This window comes from Cajanus cajan, chromosome 6, assembly GCF_000230855.2.
Source record: "Cajanus cajan strain Asha chromosome 6, NIPB_CcT2T_4, whole genome shotgun sequence".
Taxonomy (NCBI): domain Eukaryota; kingdom Viridiplantae; phylum Streptophyta; class Magnoliopsida; order Fabales; family Fabaceae; genus Cajanus; species Cajanus cajan.
In genome coordinates, this window is record NC_138522.1 from 53,771,691 (window position 1) to 53,785,165 (window position 13,475).

Consider the following 13,475-nt stretch of genomic DNA (forward strand, 5'->3'; position numbering starts at 1 on the left):
GTGCAACTCCTCTATAATCATAGGCACCATTTAGTGCTCTTGTTTATCATGTCCAAGAACTACTTCAAGGAAATTGACAAATTCAATTATATCAGGGAAGACAATCAATGTATTGACTTTAGTTAGATTGGAGTTGAACTCTACTTCTACGTATTTAAATTGAACTCAACACTAGATTTAGAACCACTCCTTTTAACTTATGCTAGGGGAGTGTAGTTTCTGTGGTTGTAATTTTTTCTTTTCGTTTATTTATCTTATTTCACCAACAAAAAAAACAAAGAAAGAAACATGCCTGAGTTAGGAATTTTCTTTTACTATTCTACCAATTTTTAAATATTTGTAACCATGCAAGAAATCATTACTATGCAACAAGAGTTAAAAAAATAAAAACGCAAAGTAAGCGCCGAGAAGAAAGAGTATAATATTTGCTTGTAAATTGTTATGAAGGTTAAGTGGGCATTTAAATAGTCAACCACCAGCTTTGTTTAATATTGCACCTATAAAGAAGGTATACCTAAATATTCCAAGCATACTCTCCAAAATTTGTGTCAATACCTGATAGAAGGCACAATAATATCAGGTAAGAAAAATCTACAACAGCATCACAATTAAGTTTCCAGAAGGAATAGACGACCAGCCAAAGCAAGTGTTAGGGAAGTTTGCTTTCCTGTTTCTGTATCCAATCTAATCTGACAAAGGTATAAACCATGGAAATGACACACAAACGGTGATTACATAAAAACTAAAGAGAACGTGTACAAACTACCAAAAAATTGAAAAATAAAAAATTCCTATACTCTCTGGTTATTTCATAATGCCAACACTTCCCGTGCGCTCCCTCAAATTACTAGGTATAATAAATACAGAATCTACACAGAGCCCACCTTTAGAGTGTGTACAATCAATCTGTTTCATGGAGAATCTTACTTTAGTCGTAGGTTCTGATCCACTGACAATAAACTCACCCACCTTGTAATCTACCCAATGTCCGCGCTTATGATTGCCATGTGCATCATCAGGTTCATTTTCATCCAGGCAGCACTCAAATGATGCTTGCTGACCATCCATGGTTGACAGCTGAAATCTCACTGGTTTTATATCCCAACCATGGGTGTGCTCATAATTGCACACACGTCGACCAAGCCTCTTGGAAAATCGCCCAAGGTGAAGCCTAAAGGAGAGAGTATAAATATCAGCAGGTAATGGGAAGTTGACCTCCCCATCCACTTCAAACCACCATATTTGCTGCAAATATGCTACAGTGTTGAACCTGAAATGAACAAAAAACACCATTGCAACGCAATCCTCAGAAAAAAGAGCTCAATATTAAACAAAACAGTTTTGGCACAATTAGCAGAAATAGCATATAAACAGAAAGTTGGCATAATTTAACTATATACGCATGGAAAGACATTGAGAATTAGAGCTGTCAAACTATTCAAAAATTAATACTAGATTATGCAAACCAACAAAAACAACCTGTTTATGTTTTATTCATAGAATAGGACAGTTTGGCTGAATCAGGCTGAGTAGTTCATAGATCAGCAGGGCTAAAAGATACAGATGAGATAATCTAAACTGAACCAAATTGCATATATAATTGAAAGTCAAAACATCATTCCAAGGCACAAATAATTAAGGGTGAATCACACTCCTCTCCTCTAAGAAACTAATGTGTTATATTTAGTCTATTTTAATATAAACAAGCCTTTAAAGAGAAGTTTTTTCCGCCTCTATATAACTCAACATAATTAACAAGTAGTTTTGAATTCTTTACCATCAAATTTGACACCTAAGAAAATGGTATTTTTGGGTTAAGTTTCAAAACAATAGTAAGAGTATTTACAACTTCATTTCATTCTCTAGCATGTAAAATTGATAATGGTGTTGAAAATTGACTCTGGTGACACTAAAATTTGAAGAGAAGAGATAAAGGAGGTTTGTTCATAGTTGTTCACCATCACTAAAAGGTTTGTTCACATTAAAATAGACTGAAGTGTAATAAATTTCCTCTTTTAAGGGATTGGATGTAATTTTTAAATTAGAGGTGAAAATAGTGTAATTTAAGCATCTCCTGAGAAGCATAATTTACCCAATAATTAAAATAGCAAATTCATATCCTTCATTCACATTAATGCATGTACATGTAAGTAGAGAAGTTTAATGTCCAAATATCAAAATGGTTTCGAATAAAGCCCTGCCTTATATATATATATATATATATATATATATTGGACCAAGATAATTTGCTTTTCTGGGTGGAAGAATGTTAGAATTTAGCTTAGGATGCATTTGCAGTCTGCCTGTACAGGACAATATAATAAAAGGGCAGCCAAATAGTCCATACTTAATACCATAGTGAGCTATACATAACATTTGGGCCAAATAAAAGAACAAACCAAGTAACTCATTTGAATTCATTGGGTCATTTGGCTTGGATGGGGCCAGCTTTTCCCCTGGGATTGAGTATTTGATCCAATTAGAAGTTTCATGAAATTCTTGGAATTGTGTACATATTTAAATTAAATTTAAATTTGAAAAAAGCAGCACCCAACAATTAAACATCCCCATTACAAATAAAGCTTGCAACTTTTAAAAGTGGTATTGGACAGCAAAGGCCACAGGGCATCAAGAAAGTTAAGCCAATCAATACAAAATAAACAAGCTCATAAATGAAAACAAAATCATCATTCAAAAACTAGAAGAATGGTCAGGCAGGACACAGACAATGAAAGCAAAATGTTTACAGTTCCACTTTCTCAAAAAGACAAGCATAAAGCAATCAAAGCATACTAGACAAGCCAATCAGATAACTGTTTCGTAAATCATGTGCACAAATTAAACACTTGATGTTAGATTAACAGAATTTGGATATAGTTGAATCTTAGATTGATAATTCTGGCATATTTAACAAATAGGCAGTTTGGAAGTCAAAATTTAAATCGCATTGAGTACTGAATCTAGACAAAAGCTTTTCAAGATTTCATCCATGCAAGCTCCAGCAGAACAAGATGTATAACAACATCACTCCAACATATAAGAGGCTTGTGAAATTCATTTAAGACAAGGTTTTGTCAATATATATGTGTGTGAGAGAGAGAGTACAAGCAATTGATATTCAAGCTCTAGTGTCTAGACCATATAAAAGAAGTAACTTTCATATGTGAACTAAAATGAAAATTTAGTAAGCCAACACAAGCAACATGGACATTTTCAGACAGCAACTTAGTCAATATACTATAAATTGATTGTTTTATTTTACATGAATTGCAATAACCTTGGTATGTTAGCCTCCTTGATGATCATCTACAGTTCCTAGTCAATATACTAATAAGATAAGAAAAGAAGATTTTCACTTGATTGGAAGAAAAGCCATATCTGGGAATACTTAGAAAGTTTGATAGATTTATCCTTCCACAATCATTTTAAAAGGACACTGAAAAGCGCATATCCTTTAAATTAATCAAAGGGGGTGTTTCCCAGAGCATGGTTTAGGAAGTAAAGTCCCAGCAATTGCAAGAAACTTTACTTTTAAAGCCAATTAATATGACTTGAAAAGGAAAACATCAGGATCTATGAATATGTAAGCTGCTGAAGACTTCCATAAAAACTGAATACAAAACACCGACTTTCCTTCTTTTCCTCAAAGGAAGGAAAGTTTCTGTTCCTTATTATTTCCCTTTCTCCACATGTTGCAAAAGCATACATAGTTGATCTAAGGATCACTTAAAATGGTAAACCTGTTGAACACCTTCTAGCACCCAATTACCACATCGGCACATCCATTAAGTAATCTTGGAAAACCAAAATAATGATCTTATCATTGTTTTTCGTGATACCAAAACACATCTTAACTTTCAAGTAACGTTCGGCACTCTCTACAAGGCCACCTGCATTATACACTTGATAAAGTGGCATGTAAAAACATTACAGCAACCAAACAAACACACAATTGGAAGCAAAAAAAAAAATGAATCTAAGAGCATTCTGTGAACATGTGCAGCACTTAGCACCTTTCTTCCCACTCGCCAAAACTCCCCGCATTACATTATGGTCAATCCTTTCCTTTCTGTGATAACCTAGACCAGCAACGAAGCACAAACTAAAACATTCGCCATCCTTAAGAATACGGAAGCATGTAGCATAGATTGGGTTTCTAAAACAGGAACCTCTAAAATTAGCAAACCCTAAGTTCTGAACGAAAAGAAAGATGCAGTGACAACACAAGATAGAAAGTAAAATAGAGGTTGTGAAAGGCTAACCTAGATTCTTCAGTAGGAAGCCAAGTCCAGTATCGGCGGTCATCAATTCCCGTAATAGACATGGCCTTGGCCGAAATGGAGATGCAAACCCTACCGGTAACCCTATCGAGCCACACTTCCTGCAAAAGGTACATCGATATGGATTCATGAACTGAGAGAGAGAGAGAGAGAGAGAGAGAGGGCGTAGCGTAGCGTACCTTGTAGCCGTGATCAAACGGCACAGGGCGAGAGAGGAGAGCGAAGATGTTCTTCTTGGAGAGATGTTGGTGCCTCTCGGGAGGCATGAGAAGGAGGAGATCGTGGTAGTTGGGAGGCAGCTTGGCTTCCCAGACGGAGTCGGCGGAGGCGGCGCCGCGGAAGGAGCGGTTGAGGCGCGCGAGGTTACATATCTCCGGCGGAGTGAGGTGGAGGAAGACGCGAGCGACGCAACCCTCCGGGATATCGCCGAGGCCCGGAGCGACGGCGGAACCGTTGCTTCCAAGGTTGGACAGCGAGGCCCCCATCCCTCCCGATGGATTCACCCCTTTTCCTTCCCTTTCATTCACACCCTCTTTCTTTTCCTTTTCCTTTTCCTTTTCCTCGTGACGCCAATTTTCTCTCTTCTCACTTCTCACTGTACTGATACGCTGCGGTACGACTCACCGCGATCCATGCTCCTCCTCCTCATTCTCTTTACTCTTTATATACATACTCTTTCTATATATTCCCTACTCACCTGCCCTCATTCTTCTTTTATTTACCCTACCACTACCAACCCCAACTAATTAACTAATTAACCATTTTACAATATTCATATAACCCAATTACCACTCTTTTTAAATACATCTATCACTCACTCTCACTCACCTTCAATTTTTTCTTTTCTTTTTTTCATGTTTCCTTCTCCATCATCACACACTTCTACACTGCTCAACTGCCCATTAAAATTAATTCGATTTTATGTAATATTTAATTAATTACCTTATTTAGTCATAACATTATACTTATCCCATCTATTTTGTCAGATATTTAGTAATTTTCTTTCTGTTTTAATTTAATTGTCATTTTACAATATTAACATGATATTAAAAATTTATAATATTTTTAATCATCATTAATATATTATTTAATTATTTGTGAAAATTTAAAATGTTTAAAAATATATTAGGAAGTTGCATGATTTATTTTAAAATCATACATATATATTAATTATATTTTAGAAGTCTCATATCAAAACATTAAACATCAAACAAAATGAAATGAAGGGAATATATATTGGTAAGTGTATCATGCGAACTTTTAGTTGATCATATTTATTTTATTGATCTGACTTCTAAATGATTGGGATTTAACGATCAAATCTCTTATCAAGTCATTATTAGAATAGAATTCGAGCAGTGATTAACTATTTAACAATAATAAACAAGACATAACATTTGAAATCATACATAATAAAAGTTATAATAACATTATTTGTGAAATAAAAATCATAATAGTCTAATTTGTGAAATTATTAAAAATAACAAGTAATGTTCTATAGTTTATGAAATCACATTAAGAAATTTGTTTCTAAAATATAATTTTAGTATAAATAGATATTTCTAACTCAAAAAGCAAAAAGAGTACACTTCAGAATGTTATGACTTTAGATAAACAATTTTAATATATTTTAGTAATGATATGTAATTTACATGATCACATTAAGAAATAAGAGATTTATTTATAGAATATAACTTTAGTATAAATAAATATTTCTAACTCAAAAAGAAAAAAGAGTACATTTTTAAATGTGATTTTAGATAAGCAGCTAAGTTATCTCAATTACAGTTATTCCAGACTGCAACAGTAATTAATAGAAAAACTAAATCAGTAATTAATAGAAAAATGTTAGCAATAGAATTATAAGTGATGCCTTCAAAAGCCATGACTACAAAAGGGGTGGGGGACATACACCAAAGCATGACATTTCATTAATAATTCAAAAAGTATCATATGACATGGATGCAGGCTGAGAATATTAAGTGTCTATTTAAGGCTATGTCGCATCATCTAAATTCTGCATCTAAAATTTACATTAAAGAAGAAGCTACATGTATTTACATATATGCAATTTTGGTTATAACTATGTTTTTGATTGTATGCAATTTACATTAGATCAATTTATGTGATTTGGTTGTTGTTATGCAATTTTGATTATAACTAAGTTTTTGATATTATTAATGAGAATAATAAAAGTTGTTTTTATATTTTTGTGCAGGTTCCGAATGATAAAAAAAAGCTCAGGTTAATTTAGAAGCCATCTAATTTATGTTATATTGCATAATGGATGAACTTTAGTCCATACTCTCCCTTGTGCTTTCTTGATTTAGCATATGGAATGTGGTGTTTTGCACCCATTTGAATTTTGGAGTAAGGATCAAATCCAAGTATATAGGGTGCAATTCGAGTTATCTTGTCTCTTTTAAAACAACTTTTAATTATTATTTTGCTGCCTTGTAGACTCACAGACCCTATTATGTTTCATCAAGTATCATTGGAAGATCATATGCTTCTAATGATGCTCAAGGTTACACTTTGGGAGGTGATTTTGTCTATTTTTTTTTTAAGAAATACCTTACGGTTTATCACCTTCCCTACCTTACCTTATTTGTAAATTAAATGATTGACAAAATTGTTTTCACTTGGCAACTGACATATGGAATGGAATGAAGGAGTAAGTATGAAAAAACAAATTTTCTTCGAATTTACGTTTTCTCTTGCTTCTGTGGAGAAATTCTTAACAATAAAAGTATTTGTTATTTTGTATTTCCTTTTTAGGAGGCAAGAGGGAAAAAGAAAAAAAGAAAGAAGAAGAATCAACTGTTGGAGGGATATAAAAGTCCTGGAAACAAAATGTAAAACCTATTGACCTAGATCCCCATGACAAAAGTTGGACTTTTTATTTTTTTTATTAAAAAAAATTAAGTACAATAATAGCATAAGCTATATAATATATACTAAATTAACACATTTTATTATGCTTTTAAAAATACTCATTCCCCAACCCGTTCCCTTGACACATTTTGTTTTTTTACAATGTATGTTAATGAGAAATTGAGACTGGTCAAAAGATGTAGCTGAGTATAAGCTGTCAAAAACTTGCTCTTTCAAAAGTTTAAGATGTTATGTGAAGCCATATTAAAGGCTCATGGTACAGCCTCACTCTTATCTCTAACATGATACCCAATGTTTAGATTGTTAGAATAAGATTTGGTGCTTACGTGAATTTGATTAATTTTTCTTTATGTTTTTTTCAGAAAAAATAAATATATCTCTTTCACTTAAATTGTACTTTATTCATTTGTAGTTTTATACTCTTTTTTTTTTTAAATTGAGAAATAAAAAAGAAACTGAGGAAACAATTGATTTAACATTTTTTTTTCTTTTCTAAATCATCAATAAAACTCTTCACTTACTTTTTGATTAAATAAAATTACAGTTACATTATGAATACTGGATTTATTTGAATGAATAATTTAATTGAGTACTTACTTAATATTTTTCATTATATAAAATTTATGGTAACCTTGAATATGTCTTTAAAAATGCGAAGTCTAATAATAAACTCTAACTCATCTAATCATATTTACAAAATCGGATTGACATGTTAAAGTCGTCCTCACTTGTATTATTATTGTGATTTTATCTTTAATTTATGTGAAAGTTAATTTTGATTATTTTCTCGTAAAAATGTTAAAATAATCTCAAAAGTTAAATAAATGAGTCTAAACCCATTTCAAAACTCTCTCAGTTCCCGGTTTTCACTCTCTCAGATTTTCTCTTATTTTCTTAAAGTATATCTTTTAAGTAATAATATTATTAGTACTAATTATATAAATGAAACTTTCTTATTAATTAATCTGTAAGAAAATCTGATTGATCATTTAATATGATTTTATTTTTAACTATATTTCTCATTTAAAAAACTTATTATATATGTTCTATGTGGGGATAATAAGTCCAGTTCAGTGGGTAATTTTTTTTAAAACAGTACATGACTGTATGCAGTTGAAAGATGTGAATATTTATAATGATATGTAAATAAAAAATGATGGATGGAATAAAGTAAGAACAGGTTACAAAACCAGCGGCTCGTGTCGTGGTGCGTAACGGCAGCGTTATCAGACCACCAATCTTCAAGAAAAGTAGAAAAACAGTTGAAAAGGGAGATACAATAAATGATAAAAATATCTTTTTAATTATTATATTTCCCTTACTTTATCTCTTAGGTTTTATAATTTAAAATATTTTTTTTACTTTTTTATAATTATTTTTATTAATTATTCTTAGTTCATATAGTTTAAGATATATCTTTTAAAATAAATTTAATAAAATAAATTTGATATAAAAAATACAAAAATAAATAATATTAAATTTTTGTGACAAGCAAATCAAGTTTATTATAACATAAAATTAAAATAAGAGTTGTTGATCTATAAGAACTTTAAAGATATTTTTTTATTTCTAATATTCTAATTAAAATTTATAAAAGAAAGATTTATAAACAAATATGAACATGCCGTTTTGCATTTCAATATTAAAGTAATAAGCAACAAATAATATTCAAAGACAAATATATAAATTTGAAAATATAACAACGAGATAAATTATTGGGACTAAATTTCATCTATTTTAAAAAAGACAACATTATAAATAAATTAATAACAAATGAAAATAATTTAAAAAAAAATTATAAGTACAAGAAAAATCTATCTTAAATTATAAAATTAAAAAAAATAAACATAGGATCTCAAAATTTTTATTTTAATTAATAAGAATAAAAGATAAAATAAATGAAATTATAAAAATTAAAAAATATATATATATTAACCTAGAATAGATAACTATTAAGTTCATCGATAAAGTTTTTTTTTTTTTTTTTTACATGAATGACTAAATTATTACGACGTTTAAATAAAAGGCTTGTTCTAAATCCACCTCAATATTAAATATAAATGATTGAAATGAATATATATGCAAGTGTTTTTAAGAAATTCTTCTTTAATTTATAACTATAACAAAGGTTATAACTTATAACATTTTTTTATACAATTTTTTTTAATTTTATCCTTTTAATACTCCTTAAATTACTCTTCAGATTACTAACTCTTTTCAATATAATTTTTATAATTTTTTTTAAATAGAAAGGCATAAAATGTCTCTTTTCCTTATCAATAAGAAAAAAAAATTAATCTACGATATTTTCAGTCTTTTTTCCAACTAGAAAAGTTAAAAAAAATAAATAAAATTAACTTCTTACTTATAAATCTAGTAAGTAGTGGTTTCAAAACACCTCGATGTTTACAAAATACTACAATCATATTATATATTTTTTCTTCAACTCATATTCATTGCTTACAATTTCATTTTTTTTCACTTTTGCTCTCTGTAGGTGTGAATTAAACTAATTTAAAATACATTTTCTCTTTCTAGGAATAATATGTGATGCAGTTTGAATCCTATAACGTGAGATTATTCTAGTTTAATAAGTGATGTTCTTATATATAAAATTGAATTAATTTATATTTTAATTAAGAAGATTTGTTTCCATAATTTAATTTATTAATTTTAATTAAAATTTATTTTTATTTTATATTATTTTCATTAAAACTTAATATTATTATAAATAGAATCTTAATCAAACGAAAGATATTTTAGAGATTTTTTTTATATAAAAAGATATTTGTTTTTTGAGATAGAATCATTAAATAAAATAAAATTAGATATGATTTAATTATATCTAGATTTACGATTCGAGATTTTTTTACTTTCTTATATTTAAATCCAAAAGGAATATATAATATTCTCTTTGTTCTCTATATATTATAAGAGAAGAAAAAAAGCTATTTTCTTACATATTAAAAAACTAATTATTTACATTAAATTTTACTATTTTCATAATATCTTTTCTAAATTATCTTTATTATAAATGCTTGAAGAAGGAATACAACTGTATCAAAGAAGAAATATTTTAGAAAAAATATTATTAAATGAGGAAAAAAAATAGTTAAATTTATTTATATTTAAAAAAGTGTTTGTTTTTCCATGTTATAATAGAGTAGATGGATGGTAGTAGATTACTAGATTATAGCTTGAACAAGATTTGTATTCCATAGAAAATGCGTTGTCGCTTAAAAAAAAAGAATCTAGTGTCCTAGTTGAAACACAGTTTAAGTGGACGTGGACCAACACAAAACCTGTGGATTATTTTTCCAAAGCACAAACAAAACCATGGGCAGTTTCTGTCAGCGCTAACATAACCAGCTGCTAGCTTCACCCTTTTCTATTAGGATGCTATATACTATATATTCTTTTCTTGCTTTCTTCGCATTTGCCACCAATCTAACGTGCTTCTGCATCACCAACCTTCGCACAATACCATCTCTGCCCTTTTGCTTTTTCCCCTCCATCATTGACTTCACTTCTGCCACTCAACTCTTTCAAAAACATGCACGAGGTGAATGGTTGTCATCATGTTACACCTCCATCTCACTCTTTCTTAACCTTTTAACTAGTCAATTGCTTTTCAGTTTTCACCCCTTTTGAATTTTGAATCTCATTCTAAATTTCCACCAACATTAATTTCTCAGTGGTGGAATTGGAAATTTTGTTATATAGAAAGTCTTTAGGAATTGATGGAGCACAATGCTCTAGGTGGTGGAATATTTCCCAACATAAGTAGTGGTTTGCTAGGAGTAGAAAACCCTATACAGCAACAACAACCAAACCTTCAAAACCAGCAAAACTCTCACCCTTTGCACCATCCCCAAATGGTTTCCTATGCCACTGACCCACATCAACAACAACCACAGCAATCAATCAAACATGGCTACAACTATTCAGCAACAAAGAGCAACAAGCCACAAATCACACTCAGTGATGAAGATGAACCCGGGTTCACTGCAGAAGATAACAGCTCTGGGGACCCCAAGAGGAAGGTGTCACCATGGCATAGAATGAAGTGGACTGACACCATGGTAAGGCTCTTAATAATGGCTGTTTATTACATCGGAGACGAGGCTGGTTCAGAAGGCACTGACCCCACCAAGAAGAAAGCCACAGGGTTGCTTCAAAAGAAAGGTAAGTGGAAATCAGTGTCAAGGGGCATGATGGAAAAGGGTTACTACGTGTCTCCTCAGCAATGTGAAGACAAGTTCAACGATCTGAACAAGAGGTACAAGAGGGTCAACGACATTCTTGGCAAGGGCACAGCTTGTAGGGTGGTGGAGAATCAAAGTTTGTTAGACACTATGGATCTGTCACCAAAGATGAAGGAAGAAGTAAGAAAGTTGCTGAACTCCAAGCACTTGTTCTTCAGGGAAATGTGTGCTTACCACAACAGTTGTGGCCACAACAACTGTGGCACTTCGAACGTGCAACAACAGTCAACTGAGGCTCAACCACATGGTACTCCGCAACAGCAACATCAGCATCAGCATCAGCAATGCTTGCATTCATCAGAAAATGGAGTAGGGAGTCTGAGAATGTTGAAAGAGGACGAGGATGAGGACGAGGAGGAGGATTCGGAGGAGGATTCCGATGAGGAGGAAGAGGAATCAGGAGATGAGAATGATGTGATGAGGAAGAGGGCAAAGAAGGTAGGGTTCGGTGCGTCATCATCATCATCATCATCGTTATCTCAGGTGATGCAGCAGTTGAGTGGTGAAGTGAGTGGTGTGTTGCAAGATGGAGGGAAGAGTGGTTGGGAGAAGAAGCAGTGGATGAAGAAGAGGGTGGTGCAGTTGGAGGAACAGCAAGTGAGTTATCAAATGCAGGCGTTTGAGTTGGAAAAGCAGCGGTTGAAGTGGGCAAGGTTTAGCAGCAAGAAGGAGAGGGAGATGGAGAGAGATAAGCTTCAAAATGAACGAAGGAGGTTGGAGATCGAGAGAATGGTTTTGCTAATTCGCCAGAAGGAGCTTGAATTGCTTAATATTCAGCCGCAGCAGCAGCATCAACAGCAACATTCTTCTACCTAGGCCAGAAGAAATTAATAACTGTGTAAATTTTATGTATGGTAGTCGAAATAGAGAAATGATTGTTCATTTTCTGGGGTGATCGTTCAAAGTAATTTGAAACATGCATGTAGTATGCTTGTATGTACTTAGATTGTAGACAGTGTTTTTCTGTCTTGTTTTAAATAAATATTTAGCAAGTTTTATCATTAAATATTGTTGTTTGATAAAATGTCAGTGTATGATATAAGGATTGGCGATTTTACCAATTTGGTAGAATACAAATCATCAACCGATTGTCATGGACAGCGTAAAAATTAAGTATTTGACGTTGTTGCTGGAACTGGAACTACAGGCATATTTAGTTTGATATTTTTGAGAAAAGGTCAAAGCGATGAGCACCATTAGAGAGGAAAAATGTTGAGTGTGCATCCCATTTTAGGATGTAATTAAGGAGGTGGTATAATGCGACAAATAATCAAAACCAAAACCCTGACAGAAATTCGTAGCAAATAGCCTTATATTTGGCGTTACCTATATAGTGCTACTGCGAACCAAAATACAAAACCACGCCCGGTGGGACTCGAACCCACAATCGCCTGATTAGAAGTCAGGCGCCTTATCCATTAGGCCACAGGCGCTTGTTGTTGCCTACATGAAAATATTTTTATTTATCTCAATTTATTAAAACTGTTGGACAGGGCAACTATTTAACCATTTTAGAGAACATGTTTAAAATAAACACAAATTATTTTGATAAATTTAGGTAATTATATTCAATCTAGAAAACATTAAATTAGCTTTATTTATTCCAAAATAAAAAAAATAGCCTTATTTTAGCCTTGCATGACAGATCATGTTCTAAAGTCTTAAACTAATGCTCCTAATGCTATATGTTCTCCACAATTCACAATCAGATTAACCACCTCCCTGATGCTAAAGACCAGTTATTTTTAAACGGAACTCATCACTAAATCTTAAAAATACTAATTCATAATTTAGAAGCGTTTGCTTCAAAATCTTATATTGCATTTCTGGAAATTACATTCTCAGGGATATTTTAATACAAAAAAAAAAAAAAAAAATACACATTTTATAAGATTAAAAATGATCCAACAGAAAGAGGCTACATGATAATCATAGTCATATCCAGCAAATATAATGTGGAGCAAAGAAATGGTAACTATTATGCTACTGCTTCAAAGTCCTGCAATAGGCAATGAATGAAAAACCCAATTCTACA

The 13,475-nt window shown here is 31.7% G+C and overlaps 2 protein-coding genes and 1 non-coding gene across 3 annotated transcripts; 1 reads left to right on the forward strand and 2 right to left on the reverse strand.

The window, feature by feature from the left end:
• Positions 1-459: 459 nt before the first annotated feature.
• PP2-A15 (phloem protein 2-A15) lies at positions 460-4,948 on the reverse strand. Its single transcript, XM_020357419.3, has 3 exons — positions 4,460-4,948; positions 4,263-4,381; positions 460-1,270 (listed from the first exon to the last, which is right to left on the reverse strand). The coding sequence occupies exons 1-3, from the start codon at positions 4,763-4,765 to the stop codon at positions 805-807; spliced, it is 891 nt and encodes a 296-aa protein (XP_020213008.1). The 5' UTR covers positions 4,766-4,948; the 3' UTR covers positions 460-804.
• Positions 4,949-10,599: 5,651 nt separating this feature from the next.
• Positions 10,600-12,446, forward strand: LOC109797226 (sequence-specific DNA binding transcription factor). The gene has a single exon (XM_020357191.3). It carries the CDS (start codon positions 10,916-10,918, stop codon positions 12,254-12,256), a length of 1,341 nt encoding a protein of 446 aa, XP_020212780.2. The 5' UTR covers positions 10,600-10,915; the 3' UTR covers positions 12,257-12,446.
• A 354-nt stretch (positions 12,447-12,800) lies between these two features.
• Positions 12,801-12,873, reverse strand: TRNAR-UCU (transfer RNA arginine (anticodon UCU)). Its single transcript has one exon. It is a non-coding gene; the product is annotated as a tRNA-Arg (tRNA).
• Positions 12,874-13,475: the final 602 nt, after the last annotated feature.